The 21,926-nt window shown below is 34.6% G+C and overlaps 10 protein-coding genes across 10 annotated transcripts; 6 read left to right on the top strand and 4 right to left on the bottom strand.

Annotated features, from left to right (window-relative positions):
- Nucleotides 1-138: 138 nt before the first annotated feature.
- C9374_006394 (uncharacterized protein) lies at nucleotides 139-3,513 on the bottom strand (the record flags this gene model as incomplete). The annotated part of the gene is made up of 1 exon (XM_044696249.1): nucleotides 139-3,513. The coding sequence occupies one exon, from the start codon at nucleotides 3,511-3,513 to the stop codon at nucleotides 139-141; it is 3,375 nt and encodes a 1,124-aa protein (XP_044547085.1).
- Nucleotides 3,514-3,809: 296 nt separating this feature from the next.
- C9374_006393 (uncharacterized protein) lies at nucleotides 3,810-5,351 on the bottom strand (the record flags this gene model as incomplete). The annotated part of the gene is made up of 1 exon (XM_044696248.1): nucleotides 3,810-5,351. The coding sequence occupies one exon, from the start codon at nucleotides 5,349-5,351 to the stop codon at nucleotides 3,810-3,812; it is 1,542 nt and encodes a 513-aa protein (XP_044547084.1).
- A 477-nt stretch (nucleotides 5,352-5,828) lies between these two features.
- C9374_006392 (uncharacterized protein) lies at nucleotides 5,829-7,391 on the top strand (the record flags this gene model as incomplete). Its single annotated transcript, XM_044696247.1, has 1 exon — nucleotides 5,829-7,391. One exon carries the CDS (start codon nucleotides 5,829-5,831, stop codon nucleotides 7,389-7,391), a length of 1,563 nt encoding a protein of 520 aa, XP_044547083.1.
- Nucleotides 7,392-7,842: 451 nt separating this feature from the next.
- C9374_006391 (uncharacterized protein) lies at nucleotides 7,843-8,667 on the bottom strand (the record flags this gene model as incomplete). Its single annotated transcript, XM_044696246.1, has 1 exon — nucleotides 7,843-8,667. One exon carries the CDS (start codon nucleotides 8,665-8,667, stop codon nucleotides 7,843-7,845), a length of 825 nt encoding a protein of 274 aa, XP_044547082.1.
- Nucleotides 8,668-8,827: 160 nt separating this feature from the next.
- On the top strand, nucleotides 8,828-9,679 carry C9374_006390 (uncharacterized protein; the record flags this gene model as incomplete). The annotated part of the gene is made up of 1 exon (XM_044696245.1): nucleotides 8,828-9,679. One exon carries the CDS (start codon nucleotides 8,828-8,830, stop codon nucleotides 9,677-9,679), a length of 852 nt encoding a protein of 283 aa, XP_044547081.1.
- A 277-nt stretch (nucleotides 9,680-9,956) lies between these two features.
- On the top strand, nucleotides 9,957-12,389 carry C9374_006389 (uncharacterized protein; the record flags this gene model as incomplete). Its single annotated transcript, XM_044696243.1, has 1 exon — nucleotides 9,957-12,389. One exon carries the CDS (start codon nucleotides 9,957-9,959, stop codon nucleotides 12,387-12,389), a length of 2,433 nt encoding a protein of 810 aa, XP_044547080.1.
- A 41-nt stretch (nucleotides 12,390-12,430) lies between these two features.
- C9374_006388 (uncharacterized protein) lies at nucleotides 12,431-17,107 on the top strand (the record flags this gene model as incomplete). The annotated part of the gene is made up of 1 exon (XM_044696242.1): nucleotides 12,431-17,107. The coding sequence occupies one exon, from the start codon at nucleotides 12,431-12,433 to the stop codon at nucleotides 17,105-17,107; it is 4,677 nt and encodes a 1,558-aa protein (XP_044547079.1).
- Nucleotides 17,108-17,222: 115 nt separating this feature from the next.
- Nucleotides 17,223-19,487, top strand: C9374_006387 (uncharacterized protein; the record flags this gene model as incomplete). Its single annotated transcript, XM_044696241.1, has 4 exons — nucleotides 17,223-17,430; nucleotides 17,505-17,682; nucleotides 17,895-18,481; nucleotides 18,589-19,487. 4 exons carry the CDS (start codon nucleotides 17,223-17,225, stop codon nucleotides 19,485-19,487), a joined length of 1,872 nt encoding a protein of 623 aa, XP_044547078.1.
- Nucleotides 19,488-19,616: 129 nt separating this feature from the next.
- C9374_006386 (uncharacterized protein) lies at nucleotides 19,617-20,569 on the bottom strand (the record flags this gene model as incomplete). Its single annotated transcript, XM_044696240.1, has 2 exons — nucleotides 19,617-20,142; nucleotides 20,202-20,569. 2 exons carry the CDS (start codon nucleotides 20,567-20,569, stop codon nucleotides 19,617-19,619), a joined length of 894 nt encoding a protein of 297 aa, XP_044547077.1.
- A 56-nt stretch (nucleotides 20,570-20,625) lies between these two features.
- On the top strand, nucleotides 20,626-21,921 carry C9374_006385 (uncharacterized protein; the record flags this gene model as incomplete). Its single annotated transcript, XM_044696239.1, has 1 exon — nucleotides 20,626-21,921. The coding sequence occupies one exon, from the start codon at nucleotides 20,626-20,628 to the stop codon at nucleotides 21,919-21,921; it is 1,296 nt and encodes a 431-aa protein (XP_044547076.1).
- Nucleotides 21,922-21,926: the final 5 nt, after the last annotated feature.

The following is a 21,926-nucleotide window of genomic DNA, read 5'->3' as shown; positions in this document are numbered from 1 at the left end:
TTTCATGGTGAAGTAACAGTAATACCCACAGTTCCAATAATAATATTCTCAACCACAAGATCTTGCATGATCAACAACTTCCAACAAATAGTTTCACCACACACCTTCACACCTTCACACACACAAATTCTTCTTCTTTTAAAAATCCACTGGAAACTTTTTAAAATCAATACCATTCTTTGGATGAACATTCTTATTCTTTTCCTTCTTTTCATCTTGATCTCCACTCAACAAGCAACGATAATGTACGACGGATTGATCAGGAAAGACAGCAAATACTGCATTTCCAATCGGTTGTTCACACACTGGACATGAAGTGGTTGAAGTCACAGTGACGGATCGAGTGGTGGCCTTCACATGTCTTGCTTTCACTTGCATGGATGCATTTCTTGCCAATTCATTCTTGATGAGTGTGGTTCGATTGTTGTGATGTGTGAATTGAATGGCTTGTGTTAAAAATGTGGATAATTGTTTCAATTCTCCATGTTCTGGCAATACTGAAAGGACTTCAATAATATTAATATCTGAAGCTCTTCGTTGAAGTAAACTCAAAACACTCATCATTCGACGAAGGGCACTCTCTTCATCATATTCATCAAATAATGTTGGATTGGTTGTAATTTCAATTAATCGAATTAAATAGGGATTGTAAGTACTGGATTGATTTCCACTTTTTGAGAGCAATACTGAAGATCGTTGTTCTTCTTCAAAAACAGTATCACAATATTCTTCAGCTCTTTTGAGATCGGTCTTGACCAGAACGGTCAATGCTTCATCATGTTTACCCATCACATGGAAGAGTGAAATCTTTTCTTCATTCAAATTGGTGGTTTGAAGTTTCTTATCGACTGCTTCCTTATTGTATCGACTACTTTCCTTGATGTGTTTCAATAGATAGGATCGATATTTTCCAACATGTCCTTGTTCTGCTCCTGCTGGTGGCGCGAGTTTTTTGTCTAAATTATTCGGATAAATGAGAGTGACATAATCAATGAGTGAGAGTGCGTAATCGGTATGATATCGATTCAAATCTCGATCGGAGATACCTTGTCCTTTCGTTTCATAAATGATATGATGAAGGTATTGCACAGTCATGTTGAGAGGAAATGGATTTAAAAATTCTAATACCAAATCAGGAATGGGAGGATTGGCTCTGGGTGCTGTGAAAATTTTCACACTCTTACTTGGATTCAATGAAATGACCCATGAAATGAATTCTCTAATAGAAGGATTCTGTAAGAGAGTATTGCCATCCATTTGACTCAAAATTTCAACAACATCATCCACACCATCAAATTGATCATAATAAATATCACGAGAAATGTTGGTTTTGAAAATATTCATCACTTGTTGAGTGGATTGACCTAAATTGTGAGCCAAAAGTGCAGCATGTCTCCAACATTTCGTATCGGTCAATACTTTGAATAATTGTTCAATATACTTTTCAAATCCAGGTTCGTGTTTTCTCTTTACAACTTTTTCAATACTCATGTAACACGATTGATGATAGTAGGCGAGAGATTTTCGATCAGAATCTTCAAATTCTTTAGAAACCATATCAGGATGAGGTAAGGCATAAAGAGCCAGTAAGGTATATTCTACTGCAGCCTGTTGATCGAGGAAATCAGGTTTGTACTTGGGATTGGAGTGAACAATTTCTAAAAATTCCATCAAGTACATGTACGTCTTGTGAATGAGTAAATTAATGAAATGTTCACCAAAATTCATTTCCATTTCTTTCAACACAATGCTCTCATCGACACCAATTCTAATTTTCTTTTGTTTGAAATTTTGTGTTAATTTCTCTCGAATCGGTTCTGAAGAGATGGATGAAGGAAAGAAATTGGGTGGAATTAAACTAAATTGTGAATGAGAAGAACCACTATAATACATGAAATATCTCAAAATGTCACGAATATCTTTTCGATCATCAATTGGTAAATATTTGGATTGTTTCATGGATTCAAGGAAGAATCGAAATGCTTCTCTCGGGCGACCTCTCTCTAAATTTGCTTTACCATTCGCAAATTGAAATTCCATCAATTCTTTTCTAAATTCTTCACTATTCTTATCTTGTTTCATTTTGAACAAGTGATGAGCTTGTGGAGAGAGTAATTCTTCTCTCAAAGTTCTCAATTGAACTTCAGTATTGGGTGGAGACAAGTAACGAATGGCATTTGAATTTTCAGTCACTACATAGAAACGATGTTCATCGGCAAAGATCGTCGTACTGTCTCTGTTGTTTGGAAGAGAGTAAACTTTTTTCGCTTGCATGGTCGTTTTTGTAGCAGAAGAACTTTCTCTCCAATACAAGTTGTAAATATCCAAACTGTCATTCATGAGACATGCCACATAGGGGAAACACATACAGACACTCAATGGTTCTGCACCACCTGTGTTCACATAGGCATATTTAAATTCTTCTTTCATGGGAATGGAAGTGTTGGTACTATCCATGTTAAATTCTTCTTCCATATCTGAAGAAGAATTGTTGTTGGAGCCACCATTACCAGTACTACTATTACTATTACTACCACCAATAGTACTACCACCAATACCACCACTCGTTATTGATGTTGAATTTGATGAATTTGATGAATTCATGACACTTGTCGAAGAAAGTGAATGACTACTCATGGTCTCATGAATTCCTGCAGCAATGTTCGATGATGCATTTCTCACATAATACTTTTCACCATCCAAATAACAAGGTCTCCATAATTTTAAACCACTTCGGAAAAGAGTTGCCTTTCCTTCAAGATGGATCATACTATTCTTAATATAGACACCTTTGGTTCCTCTAATTTCATCGGCGTCACTTTCTTTTGTAGTCACAGGGAGACAGGATATGAATTTTCTGAGAGGTGAAACATTGAGATTAAATCTCTTGTAATACATGACTTCTCTTGATTTTGCTCCTTTACAAAACAGACACACAAAATACGAGTCAACAAACAAAACTTCATGAATGTTTGTAAATTGATTAGAATCTTCAATGTCTACTGTTTTGATTTCTGACATTTCTTGTGCTCCATCTTCAATCAATTCCTTATAAGAAAATATCGTTGCCTTTCCTCTCAGTTTACCAGATCGATAGGTCACAATCAAGCGTTGATTCTCATTTCTCTTATCCACTGCAATACAAGCAATTTGTTTATCTCTCAACTCTGCCTTTCTTTCAAGAAAATCTTGTTGTGTTGGACGTTTTGGATCATAACCAAAAACATATAAATTATGTTCTTCATTTAACACAAAAACAAGTTTGTTTTTTTGATCGACTTGAATGTCTTCGATTGGAGCCTTGTCAATATTCAATGAAACACACTTTTCTGCTTCGATGGCTGAAAATTGATCGAGTTTCATTTTGTAAATGACAACACGACCATCTCCCAATCCAACAAATATAAAATCATGATCTTCGATCACGGAACATATTGTTTTGATTTGTCCTTGTGGAGAGACGAGAGAGTAAAAGTCAAATTTTTCAAATATGGTGGTTGTGGCAGGTGGCATTGTTCTTTGAAGAGAGTGGATGTTGTTGTTTTTCAATGGTGTGATAATGTTGGTTTTTTTGTATTATTTGATGATGATACTGATGAGATACTGATGGCGATGATTGACAAACCACACTGGTTCTTTTACCTCCGTCTATAATGTTGAAATTGGCACTAGCGAAGGAGATGTGTGGTCCAAACAATTTTTTGTTGTGATGTTTGATGTCTGCCAACAGAATGATGAATGACCAGCTGACAGAAATGATCTCTTGTAATTTCATGTAACAGGCGAATAATGATTTGTTTAATATGTTGTTATTTGGAATTGGGAACAGGAGAAGGAGAAGCAGGAGGTGAGTGAAGTTGGGTCAAAATGTTCATAATTAAATTTGCTGTAGTCTCCCAGTTTGACTCCAAGTCTTTCTTATTGAAAAAGGAGGAAGAGAGGACTTTAGATCTGTAATTCGTAATAAAGGATCCATTGTCAAAATATTGTTTGTCACAAAGCGATCCAAACAATAAACTTTGAATCTTATCAAAATTGGTTATTTCCTCTGCATAGTCGTTGGTAATGGATAAGTTAGCTTGGGAGGGATCGTCAATGAAAAAAGAGGAGGTATTTGAGGAAAGAAGAGAGGAAGTGGAGGTAGGTTGATTGATAATTTCAGGAAGTGGAGGTTTGTAGGTCTCAGGTAACTCAGGATCACAGCAACAAATTGTCACACCATCTTGTTGATACTTGCTGGCAAAAGATTTCACCCACAACAAATTACATCTCATTGAAAAGTAAATATAGTCTTGTTCGGTATACGCTTTTTTGAAAGAGCTGGCATTTAAATCAGAGACTGGTATCGTTTTCAGCTTCTTTTGTTGAATATGAGAATTGGACAGCTCTACAACATTAACCACTCTTGTATGATTGCGTTTGAGATTTTCTGACAACATGTCGATCAGTAAAATCCTCGAAAGATAATTAAGTTGGAAGTTTCTTTCAAAACCGTCTTTAGTAAATCTTGGTCCCATTTGGTTCGACAGAGTTTGTAAATCCAATTCACTGCTGCTACGATTAGGAGTGTTTTTACCAGTTCTTGACTGTCTTGTGCAAAGTACAGTGTTTACCAGTACGTGACACTCATAGTTCATAACATTTTGATAAAAATTCACAAATTGTCGAATGCTTTGAATGGATGACAGATCTAAATTCATGTATTCAACCACTCCTCTGCTAATATCAGTCATGTTCTCAATAGCCTCTTGTGCTTCTTTTTCGTTGGCACAAGCGAGAACGACTTTTCTTGCTCCTAGTTGAGCAAGAGCGTAGGCAATCTCATAGCCTACTCCTTCACAACAACCACCAACAACTAAAACTGTTCTTCCCAACAACTTCATTGGATCTTCAAGAAGTTTAGCAGGACATCTCAGCAAGTTGTTATCATTTGAGTCTATGTAATCATACATGCAGTATGGACCATTCTCCGTCGATGACGATATATTACATTCTGCATTAGCAGCAGTGATAACAGTTTCACGTTGGGTGGTTTTATCTGTTTTTTTGCTACCACCACCAAAAACGTAATGGATGAAGGAGGAAAACCGTGAGGCTGTCGAGGACGATTGATTTTCCTTCTCTTCTTCATCTGATGAAGAGGAGCTGTATATCGATGCCGCTGCTAGATGAGAAGGCTTATTGGATGTTGGAGAATCTTCATCGTTGTGTCGCTGAAGAGTGGATGATGAAGCTTCGGTTGTTGTTGTTGGAATCCTCCCAGAAGACTCCTCTTCTTCTCTAACTAGTCGTTTTTTAAATCGTTGGTCCACAATAGATCCCTTTTGGCTTACTTTATAGATGATCATCATGGATATGAGTGCCGTTAACAAATGTAACGGATAATTGAATATTAGCAGCCATAGGCGGAGGAAAACGATCCTCACAAAATATTGAAGGTTGAACATTCAAGTATGATGATGATATTGAATTTTCAAACGTGAGAGCTGCTGTGGTGATGAAGAAGATGAAAGCGTTATCAACAAAGTGATATCAGAAAAATTGCTGCAACGCCTCGGCACACACAAGTTACTTGTTACGTAACCGCTGTTCGTGTCTAATTCGGTTTGGTGCTTCAATTTTTTTGTTTGAAAACGTGATGGCTTTGAGCCTGTGTGTGTGAGGTGTTCCGATTTTTGTTTCCTCGCTCAACAACTGTGAATTATGACTTTGGTGTGCAAAAAACAAAGAGCAATTCATATGTTGAATGAGAATTTATTGTTACAACGCATCACATCTTTGCAAAATTAAGAAAACACTGATTTCTGTTGTTTTGCATCCAACAAAAAATGTCATACACACTACATTCTCATCAAACATTGCTTCAAAATATTCGAGAGTGCATGGAATTGTGCCAACAAGTCATTGAACCAACACTAGGCCCATTGGGAATGGACATGGCAATATTTTCTCAACATCAACATTCAAATCAATGCATTTCCAATGACGGTGCCACTCTTTTAAAAACAATTCCTATGGAGAGCGCAAGCTGTATTTTATTATCACGAATTTCTCTTTTGCAAGATAAATTAATCGGAGATGGTACAACCAGCGTTGTAATTTTCAGTTGTGAATTATTAAATCAGGCACGATATTTAATCGAAAATAGAAATATTCATCCCTCATTGATCATCAGGGGCTATCAAATTGCCACGGAAAAGTGCAAAGAATGGTTAAAGGCTTATGTGTTGAACAGCAACGATGATGAATCTATTAAGAGTTTAATTAGGACCAGTATGCAATCAAAAATCATTTCTCAATACGAAAACACATTTGTGGAATTACTTTTTAATGTTTTCAAGGAAAAACGTGAACAATTTAACGTGCACCCATCAAAAGAATTTAATTTATTTTTCTTTAGCTCGATAGGAAATGACATGAACAAGACGAGTATTTTCAATGGAATTATCATTGACAACCTCTCTAACGTTAATCATTCACAACTCGTACTCAATGATGTTAAGGTTTTGATGTGTAAATCAGAGGAATTGAATGGCACTTTTGTAAATCGGATTTTCAATACAAAAATGAATTTGGACAGCAGCGAGGCCTCTCAAGTGGATTACAAGAACATAATCAAAATTTGTGATCAATTAATTGAGATGAACATTGGTGCTGTTTTCAACGTTGGAATTGGTATTCATAAGGTTGCACAGGAGTATCTCAAAGAAAAGGGAATATTTTGTGCTGGCTTTTTAGATTTCAATAACGCTCAAAAATTGGCAGTTATCGCTAATTGTGTCATAACAAGCTCGTTGAAAAATCCTAAAAGTTGTGGATGTATTTCAAAATTAACTGTAGCCAGCAATGATTCATCATCAAGCATTGAAATCATTCAGAATGACAAACACTCTCATCCTAAATATATTTGGAATTCTATTCGGATTGTTGGACCTAGTGTGGAGATTTGCAACGAAATTCACAGAAGCATCCATGATTGTATGAGCGTTCTCAATATTTCTAGGGAAGGTCCTCTTGGAATATGTCCTGGTGGCGGAGCAACTTTCATGTATCTATCAAAGTGCATTCGAAAATTGTCATATCCAAATAATTTGCAATTAATTTTAGAGGCGTATGCAAATGCTTTAGAAATAATTCCAGTAGTGTTATCTAGGAATATGGGTTATGACTCGTCCAATGTTTTGTCTCAGCTTCGTTCCACAACTCTGTCACATATGGGAGTAGATTCCAATGATGAGGGTATTTGCAATCAACTTGAAAATCAAGTCATAGAGCCGGTACAATTGATAGTTTCCATTTTAGAAAGGTCATTGGAGTTCAATGAAATGATTTTAAGAATTGATGAAAATGTATACATCAAACCGTATCAAAGTGATGTGGCTAGGAAGTGACACATTTTCACTTTGGAATCAATTCCAATCTCAATCTGAAATGATCTTGTCTGTGGATCTCTCCACTGAGATGAATATCGAGGTCTTCCATCACGTTATGTCCAACATAATTGACAGATTTAAAAGAATTCGAGTCTTCGTCTGGCGAACAAACCACTTGCATTGAACAATAATGGAACAATTGCAATTATAGAGTAAATAGATACTTCTAATGGGGACATACTGATACCTATGGACACATAAATTCCAGAAATTGCAACGCTATAAACGACCACCTCCAAAAGACAATACAGACAGCCAAGAGCAAAGGATATCAGTGGTATCCAAATAGTAATCAAATTACATTTAAACACTCTATATGAAAATAGGCTAACTATTAAGTGACACAGTCCTACCACCACAATAGAAATTATTGATATTGCCAAAAACATTTGATAAAAGTCTGTCAAGTCTAATCCTGATGGGTTTCTGGAGCGGTACCATTGAATGGACATGCATATTGCGTATACATTTCAAAATAATATGTAGTGGTTAGAACATTAGTTATTTTCTTTTTGAATACCAATTGTTCCTGTGTGGTATTTACAGAGGCATATCGGTTGCAATATAAATCAATATTAGTGCCGCTCAGAAAGTTGTTCACACCAAATGGCGTGTACACCAAAGATATTCCAAGTGTGTGAGTCGAATTTTGAAGTAATTTCACAGTTGGACCTCCAGTGTTGCTCAACGGTTTGCAAGATGATCCATCCACCAGATATGCTACAGCTTTAAATTGGTAAATTAAATCATTTCCACACATTGATGATACATTTGTAACTGGGTTACATATTTGCACCAAATAATATTCGGTGCTGTAGCTGTCTTGAATGTTTTTAACGGATCTTTGCGTTGTTGTAACAGATGTTGAATCACTGGAAGGTTGTACCAAATAATAACCAACCGGAGATGCTGCTTGTAAAACATCAATAATCATATCAGGATTGGAAGGAAGCGTTATGTAGCAAGCTTGTCTAACGGTTGGGATGGTCGTTTGTAAAATTTCAATTTGATTTTGTAAATTCACTAAATTATTATAATATTTAACAAATAAATTGTTGTTTGATGAGGAAGGCTCCTCTGGAATCAATTTCGAAAATTTTGTTTCTCCTTCCGATAAAACATATTGATTTGAGAGGTAACACCATTGTACAAAACAAATGATTATGCAAGTGAATAAAGCGTTCCGATTGGTTTTGCATAAACTCGAGATGGATGTATGATTCAAGAACAACATTTTTTCTGATCTTGTTCGTCAAATATTGAATTTCATGAAGTCTGTTTGATAACGAATCACGTTCAATCTTCATACTTCTTACTCTCATTTGAACAATAAGATCGGGGTGGGCCACGAATTGTCGGAACAGTTATTAAAACAAAACTTAAAAAAAACAAAAATGGTTTGTTGGACGCAAGATCAAACTCCATTCTTGAAGGAGCTCTTTCAAAAGCACACGAATGCCACGTCAACAGCAATGACTCACTCCAAGTCACCAGCAAAAAGCAGCAACCATCGTCATCATCGGAACCAAAATCAATCTCTCTCTGTATTTATGCAATCAGCAATGGGTATTCGGAACGAATTATTCAACACCGAATGTAAATTACAAGCATACATGATTTATTTATTGCGAAAGCAAGAATCATCAAAAACCCAATTTTCATCTAAACTTGGCTCAAATCAATCATCATCAATGGAAGAGGATATGAATGAAATGTATTGTGATGAGATTGATAAGCAATTAAGACAAGCAATGAGCCACTTGCAAGTACTGAAATCTTTAATCGATCAAGTGAAATATAATCCTAAAGAAGAATTACATCAAATTCAACATTACAAATCAATTATTGGAATTTTGAATCAATGGAGTGAACAGCTAAAAAACAAAATTGAATTTACTCAGAATAATTTAACAATGTTAATTGCCAAGAATCAAAAGCAACAATTATTGAATACTGCTAACTCTACAACTGTGTACAATGAAGGCTCTGAATCTGCTGAGGATCAAATACTTGTTCAAAATGAAGGAAACTTGGACAGCAATGTCATGATGATGAAAGTGTCACTTCAACAAATTGTTTCCACCGATCTACAAGACGCTCACGATACTGAAATTGCAGCCATTCGAATAAGTGAAATGTTGACAGTTTTTGAATCCAAAGTACATGAACAAAATCAAATGATTGAGCTGTTCCATACAATACAGAGCAAGCCATCCAATTCATGGAAGATGCCACCTCTGAATTAAGAAAAGCTTCTGGCAAAGAAACATCATCGCTTCCATTCCCTTACAATATTTTGCCAAGTTATATCCATCATCTGATCAAATACTTTATGTGTTATCTGTTTGTTGTCCTTGGGTTGCTCTTGTTCCTGTATGATCGAATAAAGTTTTGAGAGGCATATTTGACTCAACACAGAACCAAAGGAAAGGTAAAAAAAGGTTCAACAGATTTTTGGAGTGTTTGTTTTGAAAAGAAAAAAATTTAAAGCAAACAAAACACCTTCCTCTCGCTTTCATCGGAATGGCCAAAAAGAAGTCCAAAAACGCGAATAACAATGATAACAACAAGAATAGCAACAACACAACACCCGTATCGAACACTGAAATTGAGAAATTATCATCTCATTCCGAATCTACTATCAACGCATTAATGAACGACAATAATGACTCTCTCATGACATCATCTACTGCAAATAGCAGCAACACCAATCCGAAAGTAAAAAAAGCAAACTCTCAAAAGAAACAACATACTTCAAAGCCTTCTTCAAAAAAACAACCCTCATCCTCTCAACAACCATCCACCACTACTGACCCTTCTTTATTGAAAAATATTCCTCCATTCTTCCATGCGTTCGAATTATTAACTCATTTAGAGCCTTCTAAATTACAAAATGCATTTCAAATATTTATTGATGATACTGAGAGATTAGTTTTGTTGGCAAATAGTTCTCAACGAAAAACGAGTACTCAAAAAATTATCATCATTGGAAATCAACCTTATTCCATTCCTCATCCAATTTTTGTTGATAAGCACACCACAAGTGATTTTACTACGAATAATTTTTATAGACAATCACGATATATTTATGATAGTTTGAATCATGAATTGAAGTTTTCATCTTTGAAAGGAGATTCAGATTCTAAAAGTTATATCTACCAATTATATTATAATGACCAATTCTTTGTTATACTTTCCAACATCTTTACATATGTGTTTGACGAATTGCCAAAGAAAGGCTATGAATATGGTGAAAAAGTTTCTCTTTTATTACAAGTCAAATTGTTTCAGGTACTCATGTACATCATGAGATATATACTTCCTCAAAATCAAGACAACAATGAAAAGGCTTCCATCATGCTCAGAGCGAATCAATTCATCAATCTTGTATTGCCATATCTTTACAAATATTATTCTTATATGGCAAATCGACAAGAGGACAAAATACTTCGAAGAAAAAGACAAGACAAAATGCTCTCAAGAAGACGAAGATATACAAAGGAAGAGGATGAACAAGATCCGAACTCATATCGTGCTGATGAATTACTAGACAATGAGGCTATTTGGGAATATCACTTATACGTCTTATTTAGCACAATTTATCACGCAACATTTTTCAGACCTGAATGGGTTTGTGGAAGCTTGCTTAGAGGTCGAGTATCCAATTTTAATACTAAGGTTGAGGATGTGGATCATCGAAACTACAAGGCCAATACTGAAATGTCGAGTCTCAGTTTTAAAAATATTTTCTTTGGGTTAATGAGGTCAGCTGTTGAAACCAAACATGCTCCTCTCAGAAGTAGACATACACTTTTAATAGTGCATCATTTACTCTTTAGATTGTTGAAAACTTGCCATTCGTATCTTTCTGTTAAACTTCCAATTGATTGCAAGTTCTGTTTCGATCATGCTCAGGACATGATGCTGTTAGAACCATTACTTGCTGCTCTAGAATTTACAATGAACAAAATTCCAAAACACAGATCTCAAGTAATTCGATCTGAAATTAATCAAATGTTCAAATACTATGTTCAGTACCACAATGAACATCCTAATGAGTCAACATTTTACATTGATGCATTAGAGCGATTTATATTCAATTTCATTAAGAATGGTAGTAGCAACTTGGCTTCACTGATTCCTATTTCTGGGGATGTCCACAGTATTGATGCTTTCAATGTACTTTCTCAAGCACTCTCTTCACCCTATCAATTCAATACCGATGTGGTTTGGACCAGTTTGCAAACACTTTCAATTCCAGATCAAGAGAGATATGGAAAAATGGTATTGAGCATCTTAAAGCAGCATCCGTATATGGCAGAGTTATATTTCAACACAATTTTGGGAAACACTCATGACAAGACAGCCAACCTTACAGCCATTAGCTATCGTAACTTTATGTTCCTCAAGTTTAACTCTAATATTTGCGTGGAGTTTTTAAACGCAGTTACACCTCAAATAACCATTGACCATGTAAGACAACCTGATAAGAGTATACCACTTCTCGTTTCTTCAATTCTACTCGAACAATCTCTACTATTTTCTAAGGAAAAGCTTGATTACATGTTCCACGAGCAAAAAGAATGCTCCACGATGAATTTAATTGTGATACAAAAAATTCTTCATGTTTTTGTGAATGTTTTCAAGAAATTTGAAAGAATGTTATCTCAGTTAAGCGAGCTTCGAAAGAAACAATTGTTGATAGTTTCTGAGACTGATGCAAGCGCTCTCACTGTTGAATTGATCAATCAATATGAGAAGGATATTGTCATGGAGTTTAGAAAACGTTTTCCAATTCCACCTTCTTTATTTATTAAGGATATATGTGTGGATAGAATTATTAACAGCAACAGCACTCATCCCAGCCAGCTGTTAATGGAGATTACTATTCAAATGTTCAAATTCTATTTCAAATATTATCCTGATCAGACTGGAAAAGTAATATTGGCGTTTTGATCCCAATGCTTTCTCAAATCGTCAACAAATATACAAATGGCATGAAAACAGATGAGTACAAGGCAACTGAAAATTTAGTTCAATCCTACATTGAACTGTTATCTGAGATGAACCTTTCGTTCTACAACGACATTTTACCAAATCTTGTCATCTCTACCAAGACTGGTAACATTCTGGTGGACATGATTTTGGGAATTGACCATTTAGCTAATTATGAGGAAGTTACTGGAGCAACAAATTACATTAGAAAGGCCAAATTATTTACAGACATTTTCAGTAAGGATGAACAATCACAAAGCATTGTTTTTAACAACCAATATGACTCCATGCACTGGTTTATGATGACTTTCTTTAATGACCAATCAAGTACTCACTTGGTTGACATGGTGATCAAATATATCACCGAAAATAGCAACAATTCGCAACGGTCAGAAAAAACTGCTAAGAAACATGACGATCTGAACAAATGGGATTCACAAATATTTTCCAAGTTCATGCTGTACAGCATTGATAATTCCAATAACCTAGATTATATTTTCCGAGTATTTATTCACAAATTTATTCAATCCCCTCATGCATTTGACCAGTCAAAGAGAAATGAATTACTTCAAATTTTAAAGAAAGACTCTTCAAACACCTTCAAGGCCAAGATTATGTCCTTGATGCAATTCGAAGCAATTCCATCTAACTCGTCCACTTCTTTAGAAAAGAGCAGTACAACCATTGACGATGAAACTTGCTATGACAAAATTCAACTAGTTTCTACACAAGATTTGGAGAATGACATTATTGCTCATCAAATTCCATACCCTATTCTCTTCTTTTACCATTCCTTAAAGGGAACGTCAGTACAGAAAATCCATAGCCTCTTGATAGACTCTCTTAATAAGTTTGAATTTGATGATCTGAATGCTTATGAATATGTGAATACTATCAAGAAAAGATGGCTATCTGGATCTTACAGCTCATTGTATTGTCAGTTACTGAGTTGTGTTCTCAAAAAGTTCGATTCATTCAAGGATGAGATATTTAAGGATTCTTCAATTTCTCAATCTTTAAAGGGTAACTTGAGTATGATTAGCGATGTCGTTGCTCTGTGGAAGTCATCCAGCAATGGATCAATCATTTACGATGAATATATGAACATTGTTAATCATTCTCTTACTACAGCATCAACCGCAGAAGCAGCTACGGTTGATCGAATAATTTTAGAAAACATTGAAGTATTGGACTACAAAAAGTTTTCACAACATCATTTGGCTAATCTACTTGTGAGAAATAAGAAGAATGCTAAATTCGTATTCAGTAATGTCGAAAAGTTTGGAACATTTGTGTTATATTTACTATTAGGAATTGATAATACCATCCTTACCAAAAGTACAAAGGAAAAAACAAGATTGGTGAATATTGCTGAACTCGTTTCAGTAATGGTGAACAACAGAATGGTATTTAGCACAGCAAACAGAACGGCAGTTGATTGTCTCAAATTTCATCAAATATTCCTCAAGTTGAACTCGGACGAATTTACATCAGTGCTCACTAAAATAGTGCAGTACATCTCAAAGAGTTTCATGTTGATCGACGAGCAACAAAAGCAATTCTTAACTGAGCTCATTTGTTGGTACTGTAGATTTAGTAGCAAGTATCACGTTGTTTGTCTGAAAGAATTATTCAGATCTCCTCCTGACTTTATGAATAATCCAAACATTATTTTGATTTTGGAAACTATTATTCAGTACTATCCTGCTCAGCAGAAACTCCCTGATAATATTTTCAAAGTCTTTGAATCGAATGGTTTAGATGGATTTTTATCAAGCGTTGTGAATTGCTGCACTGCCAATCCTGAAGTGATTACTGCAGCAAAGACTCTTGTCAAGCATTTCACAAACAATTATACATATGATGAAAACCACTTCATTTCAATAGTTGTGAAATCTAATTTGATGGATTTCCTGTCATTGGATGAAAGACCCCGAAACAATCAATTCCACATATATTATGACATTGTCATGAACAGTGATAATCTTGATCTGCTGAGAAACGACGTAATCCATAAGCAAATGAAGGTTCATTTAGAAAATATGATTGAAAATAAGAAGAAATCTTCAAAGGTATCCGAAATGATTAATGCTTGGTCGAAGAAAATGATTGAGGGTAAATGTGTGAGCAATGGAACACTCGAACTTTTCGACGTGATTTCTACTAACTATACTTCTACAAAGACACCCTATTACTTTGAAAAGTACTATTTAGAGAATCCAACTGTTCTCTATGAACACATCATCAAAGCTACGACACAGCAAGGCATACCTACATCACTCTATCACATTGTTCATCTCATTTACAATTTACTTACCAAGTACGATGCCAATGAACATTTCATTCACAACATGTCCATATTTGAATATCTCCTTTCACACTATAGCGCAACATTGAACCAAACTGATTTGGTTCTGTATGTAATTTTCAATATTTATGAAACCAAGTTGGCTGCCCCTCTCGCTTCATACCACTATCAGTTTGGAAAACGTACCATTTTAAGAGAAACCAAAAAACAAGAGGTTGGAGCACTCACAGAACAAGAATTTCTCTCTTTGGAATGGAATAATTTTAATCTACAATTTGACAAGACAAAATTATACAACACCATTCATCATATTCCTGACAATCTTACCTTGTACGGAAAGCATATGACATTTGAATTTAAGAACAATGACCAAAATCTCATTAATAACAACGATGTCTATGATATTAGATACCTTCTCAGATATACAATGTATTTAATGTCTCTATTTCCTGAATCCTGTATTTACAGACAGAATAGTTTATATTTAAGCGTTGCTTTTAGATGTACAAGTTCACATGATTACTATGTCAGAATGTTGGCTTATGAAATTATTGGAATGTATTATAACTTTATAGTGAATCATGTCAATAGATATCAAGAGAGTGATATTTATGAAGTTTTGGTTTTGGTTTTAAGACAAATTAAAATCTCGCTACCAACTCCGTATATGAGAATTTCGCTTCCATGGTCCATGATGTTGAGCATTGTTGTGAATTCCATTTTGAGAATTAATGAAGAGTCATCAAATTCTCAAACAGAGTCTTCTCACACATCCAGTGAGGACGGAATGAAACAAAATCATGACGCCACAAGTAAGACTCATTCTGCATCTACCGGTCATGAAGATGATGCATCTGAAAAGAATCCAGAAAATACTCAAACAAACAACTCTATTGATGAAGAAGAGGAAGAAGCAAGAAATTTATTAATTTCAGTCTTGACATCACTTCGAGATTCACAACAGGACTACATGCAAAATATTGGTCATATTGAGGATGATTTGTTCAAAACTCACATCCAACCGATCCTTACCACATCATTTCTCTCTCTGAATACTACTAGCAAGGTACTGCTCAGAGAAGTCTCAAGATTCTTTGAACATCAAAGACCATTCTTGAAGCTTGACTCATATCCTGTTCATAGAGATCATGTGAAATCGATCAATGCCTTTGGATTGAACTATTTGAAAGTTCTATTATTTGGATATCAATCCGATGATGATTTTATGGAACACTACATTAAGAATAATTCTATTCAACATTTACTCATGTCTTTCGATCAAATTCAATCCAACAAATCCTATCATATTTATCATCAATTAGCAATTTTGAGAGTGTTAATTGATGTTACTACTAGACTTACTCAGTCAAGTGAAAAACTCATCAAAAGCTTTGGTCTTTTGGATTGGATCAAGATTCAATTCAGAAGATGTACAAATTCGTTAATTACAAGCTCAACTCACTCTTCTGTGAATATTGAATCATCAAACACTGAAATTATTCGGTTGTTAATGATACTTGTCTGCTCCATTTATCGATCTAGAAAAACGAATGATAGGAATGTTCAAGAATTACTTTTATGTGAGACACCTGTGATGATTAATATGATTCTCAATGATGAAACTCTATTGTCCAACATGGGATGGAAAACCATTCTTTGCATTTTACAATATTGCAATGATGACTTTAAGGAATTCATTTCATTGAACACAATAACTTTGAATTCGACTCTCATTCATACCATTGTTCAATGCATCTATTTGAGCAACGGTGAAAAGATGGAATTGTTATTGCAATTGTATTGTGTGTGTCCATACAAAGATTTGATTGCCATTTCGAATGAGCTCACAACTATGATGCAACTGTTGAATCATAAGAATTCTTCTTCACAGCGCAGTGGTATTTATCATTTCATTCATCTTTTGTATTTGATGACAGTGGAGTCGATTCATTCAACAACCAATAACCAAACCAAAACTCTCATGAAGAGTAATGTGATTAATGTCATCACCATTCTCTACTATCAATATCAACAATTTAGTGATTTGAGATTTTTGGAAGGTCTGAATCGAATCATTGTTCAACTTTTGAGTCCATCATTGAATGATGATCCTAATAACGATTCTACTATTGACTACAATTATATTCTCTTAAAGATGGCTCAAACTGATCGAGAATGTCTTGAATTGTATGAACGATTTATGTTAAATTCTCAATTATCGATTGATTTGAGAGAAAAATTCATAACACCACTCATTGAAGATCTCACACCTCGAACGGTATTGTGTTCTCAATTCATCGAGTTTGTGAATCAAGTAGCGACTCATTCAAGTCATGGAGTCTCTCAAAAGAAGAAGAAAAAACATCATTAAAAGTCACTGCTTCTTGTATCGATTGGAACACATCTGCTACTGATTGAATATCCCATCACAAAAAACTACTCCCCCATCAACTGTCAACATAAATTTCAAAATCATCACCAAAAAAATGAGCAACAACAACAACACCTTCACCTCAAGCAATCTCTCCGTTGCTAATAGCTCTACAAACAGCATCGTCACGACACAAACTGAATTCACTGAAATTAAACGTATCACTGATCCGCAACAAATCAAAGAACGTCGTGAAAAAGAATTTAATGAACAAGCTCGTCTCTTGAAATTTGAACTTTCTCTTCAACTTCAACCTTTTTATTGTCAAGACATCCTCAAGATCATTTAATTCAAATCATTGCTGCTGAATATAATTATAATTTATCAAAATATTCAGTGATTGGAATGACCGAATGTGTCAAACAAATATTTGCCGAGAATCGAGATGATCGAATCATGTTAGGAGATTATCATTTTGTGAAACCCATTTCGAGAACATTACAATTTGGTTGTCAACAGAAAGTGAAATTATTTGTGAGATTTGTGTCACCAAGTGATGCCAAACAAATGATGAGGTAAGTATCGAGTTGTGTGTGTTATATTTGAGAGTGTGTGTGTGTAAATTTGAATATATTTATATATATACATATATATTTTTGAAAAAAAAACATCAATTCTATCCATTCTTGGTTTTTTTGGTTGTACAACCCATGAATGGACTACTATACTTGAACTGTCAATGACTGCTTATTGAATCGATCTATCGATCAATCGATCATTCTCACAGTACTTCTTCATCGAATCTTCTCGATTCAGCCACTCAAAGTTTCAGTTACAGTGTTTCCAATCTATTGCAACAGCAACAACAACAACCCTTTGATTCCAATCTTCTCGAAACTGATACCCGTATCGTATGTGAAAGTGATGAATTTACCATTGCTGACCTGTTAATGATGGTTCCAGATATCAATCTCACAGCACAAGAAATTATGGACTATCGAATGCATTCTCGAGTCATTTCCTTTAACAAACTTTTAAATCATCACACCTTACAAAAAGATTCACAACTTCCAAAAGTGATTTGTCAATTGATCACACCACCTCCACGTGATCATATTGTAGAAAGAGAAACCACTGAAACTGGTCATATTATTATTAAGGATATTTCACAATATGGTGAAGTAGAATCCAAGAGATTTTCAATTACTTTGAAATTACAAATTAGAGATTGTCCAGCAATGGATCGATTCTCAAGTTCTTCATCCAATCCTTATTTCATTGTGTACAAGGATGGTGTGAAATTTAAACAACGTCTCTATACGAGTGAAGTGAAAAAGAAGACTCTCAATAGTACCTATCGAGTATTTTCATTTGGTTTGGAAGGTGAACGATCATTGGAGAAACCCATGTTGATTGAATGGTGGCATTTTAATGAAATTGGAAGAAATGAATTTATTGGAATTGTTCGAACGATATTTTAGATATTAGAGATGGAAAAATTGAATTTAGAATTATTAATCCAGACACTCCTAATGCTTTCCGTGGTACCATGCATGTTTTGAAATACGAAGAACGTATTTGGATGCTCGAAGATGTGACTCAAAAATTCAAATCTAAAAAGACGGGTCACATCAAAAGTGTCACTTGTCGTTTCTATAAGAATGATTTCTCTATTATGAATTATTTGGGATGGTATGAATTGAGATTATGTTTTGGAATTGATTTCACATCTTCAAATGGTGTTCAACCCAACATTAATAAGCGTTCTCTTCACTATATTGGTTCAAGCGCAGAGAGAAAACAAGCACTTCCATTGAATCCTTATGAAGTAACCATGGTTGGTATCATGCGTGCAATTTATCAATATGGTTATCAACGTGAAATGAAAATGTATGGATTTGGAGCTTTAAATCCAAATGTTGTCTTTGAAATGCAAGAAAAGAAACGTGTGGCTCGTGAGAGTGGTATTAAGGATGAAAAGACAATGCTTCACACTTATCGTAGAACGGTCAAGAAGGTCATGTTTGGTCTCGATAACAATTTCACCAAAATTATTGCTGAAGTTGCAGCATTTGCTGAACGCTTGAATCACTACTTTGCTTGTGTGATCATTACCGATGGAGATGAAAAGATTAATACTGAATTGACACTCCAATTGTTGAAGCAATCACAATTTTGTGGAGTTTCATTTATTTTTGTTGGAGTGGGCAATAAGTCTCTCTTTAAAAATTTGATGTCATTCCAAACAAGTTGTAGAAATGTTTCCTTTGTGAAATTCAACGAGAATATGGAATTGAATGCATTGCATGCCTTGAGAGAAGTTCCTCAACATATGAGAGAATATTTGGCACAAAGAAAGGTTGTGCCAGAAGAGTATTAATGAGGAGTGTGTTTGACCATCGTGGTCTCACACTTCTCAGTATTCTAATGTGAGCCTTCTTGTAATTCAATGAATGAATGGATCTCATCGTTCCAATAAATCACCAAAACTGTTGAAAACACTCATCTTTCACTTTTCATTGGTTTCTGGCTTGACTTCCTTGTTGTTGTCTGGAATTTTAACGTAACTATTACCATCACTTTCATCCTCAATGTTTTGAACTCTGTGAATTTGGTTAATGATTCTTTCAGCCAGTTGTGGAGATGCTTTGGTTAGGACATACTCAAAAATACGATGTGTTTCTTTGAGGTTGACAATTCTTTGTTTTTGTTTATCGATTACCTTCTCGTTTTCAAGCACTTGATTTTCCAATTGGTTAATCTTCAAGTTTAGATCGGTAATGTTGTGCTGCTTCATGTTCAGGTCTTCCTCAAACTTGATGATATCTTTCTTGAAATTCTCAATTTGTTTTTCCAAGTGTTCAATTTTCTCTCTACATTTTGATATTGTTTCTTCATGCTTTTCAATCTGTTGATTGGCCAGATTTAAATTTCTGGACTGAATGTTGAACTGTGTTTCAAAATATTCTTTTTGTTTGTTCAAAGAAATATTATGTTGAGAAGCAGCTTTTGATATTTGAATTTCCTTATTCAACCTATCGTTACGACATGTAATTCATATTGTTTTTCTTTCAATGAATTTTCCAAGGCCAACATCCTGCTGTTCATTTCGTGATGTGTTTGTCTAGTTTTCAAATTTGAAAAAGAAAAACTCAGTACTGAACCTGCAACAAAGGAAAGCAGGCCAGTCAATACTAAAGGAGTTATAAAATCAGATTTTTTCAATGAGGATAAAAGACCATCAATTCCTGACCACCAAGAAGAATCACTGGAAACCTTGATGGTAGAAGGAGACGCAGAGTTGCTTGTTATTTCCTCTGAATTCATCATTTCTAAATTTTCATTTGGATTATCTAATAGGTTAAGTTTGAAAGGAGAAGTATTCCGATCATTTTCTTCACCAACAAATAGTTTTTCATCATCATCGGAAATAATTGATTCTCCTTGCTCATGATCATCCATTTTTTAATATTTATCCACTCGAAAGAAATCTGTTGGTTTTATTCACTCGACAAAAAATGATTGCTTCTCGAAAATTGCGATCGTTCATTTCGTCCCTCCTAACTAACACATCAACCTCTATTTCTGATTGGATCAAAACTCTCTACGGCATATGTCAATGGATTTGGAACTTTTTAAATAATATACAATTCAATCATGATGATTTATTTTCTAAAACTTTAAAAATACGGAAAACACTAAAAACCAAACAATCCAGCACACAAGATGAACACATTAATTGTCAAAATTGCACATTAGATTTTGCATTAGATCCTCGTTGGATTCCGTTACAATCTTCCGATTCAATGAATCAAAAATTTAAATTTAACTTTGATAAACAGGCTCTTTCGGAAATTAATCAAACCTTTCATAATACCAACGAAAAACTAAGCTCCATATCCATTCAAGAATTAATTACAAATTTACAACATTTAAATAAGAAAATTAATTTTTCAACTAATATTTCAGCACACTGGTTAGCCTCAAGCAATTTATCTGGTAATCAAAAACAAAGAAAATTAAGACAAATCAAACATGATCTCTACATGGCAAAACGAAGAAACAAGTTTAGATCTAAAATTTATGAACAAAAATATTTAATTTTGAATGGCAAAAAGCCTCCTGGAAGAAATGAAGATATGAGCCAAGTATCAAGCAAAGATGAGGACATCATGTTACATGTATACAAGAAACAATTGGAAAGGGAAAGAAATCAAAAGAAGGAATTTCATATCATTCAAGATTTTGATTTTATTCAACAGATGTATCGAGAAGCTTTACAAGATGCCATAGAAATTGAATACGAACAATCTTTATTTACACAAAAGTCAATGGAAGAAATTGAAAAAGAAAATGAAACACTCCAATCTCTTGTTCATTCCTATTTCTATGGTGTGAAACATCGAGATGATTTAATGAGAAATGTAAATAAGGAACTATTTATGGATTATCAAGATGATCCTTTTTTGTTGGCATTTCCAAATACAACAATGAGAAAGGAATCAAAGCTGGTGTCTCCTCCATCGAGCGTCAGTAATGTCAAAGATATCAAGAAAAGTAAAACCATTGAAACGAACTCCTCTTCGAAATTAGAAGAAAATATTTCAACTCCAGAATTAATTGCTTTAGAAACAACTGCTTTTGTTTTACCCAAGTTAGGATGTCTCTCCATGAGAAATGAACTCGAAAGGCATCACAGAAGAGTGGCTTTGTTAAGGAGTGATGAAGAGGTAGCGAGCTCGTCAGAGATTGAACATCAGAGAATTGCCTCAGTATTAGCTCAGCTCATTCACAACAACAATAAACGACGATGATGATG

This window comes from Naegleria lovaniensis, assembly GCF_003324165.1.
Source record: "Naegleria lovaniensis strain ATCC 30569 chromosome Unknown tig027, whole genome shotgun sequence".
NCBI classification, from domain to species: domain Eukaryota; phylum Heterolobosea; class Eutetramitea; order Acrasida; family Naegleriidae; genus Naegleria; species Naegleria lovaniensis.
Note: the sequence above shows the minus strand (reverse complement) of the source record. Positions and strands in the feature narration are given on the sequence as shown.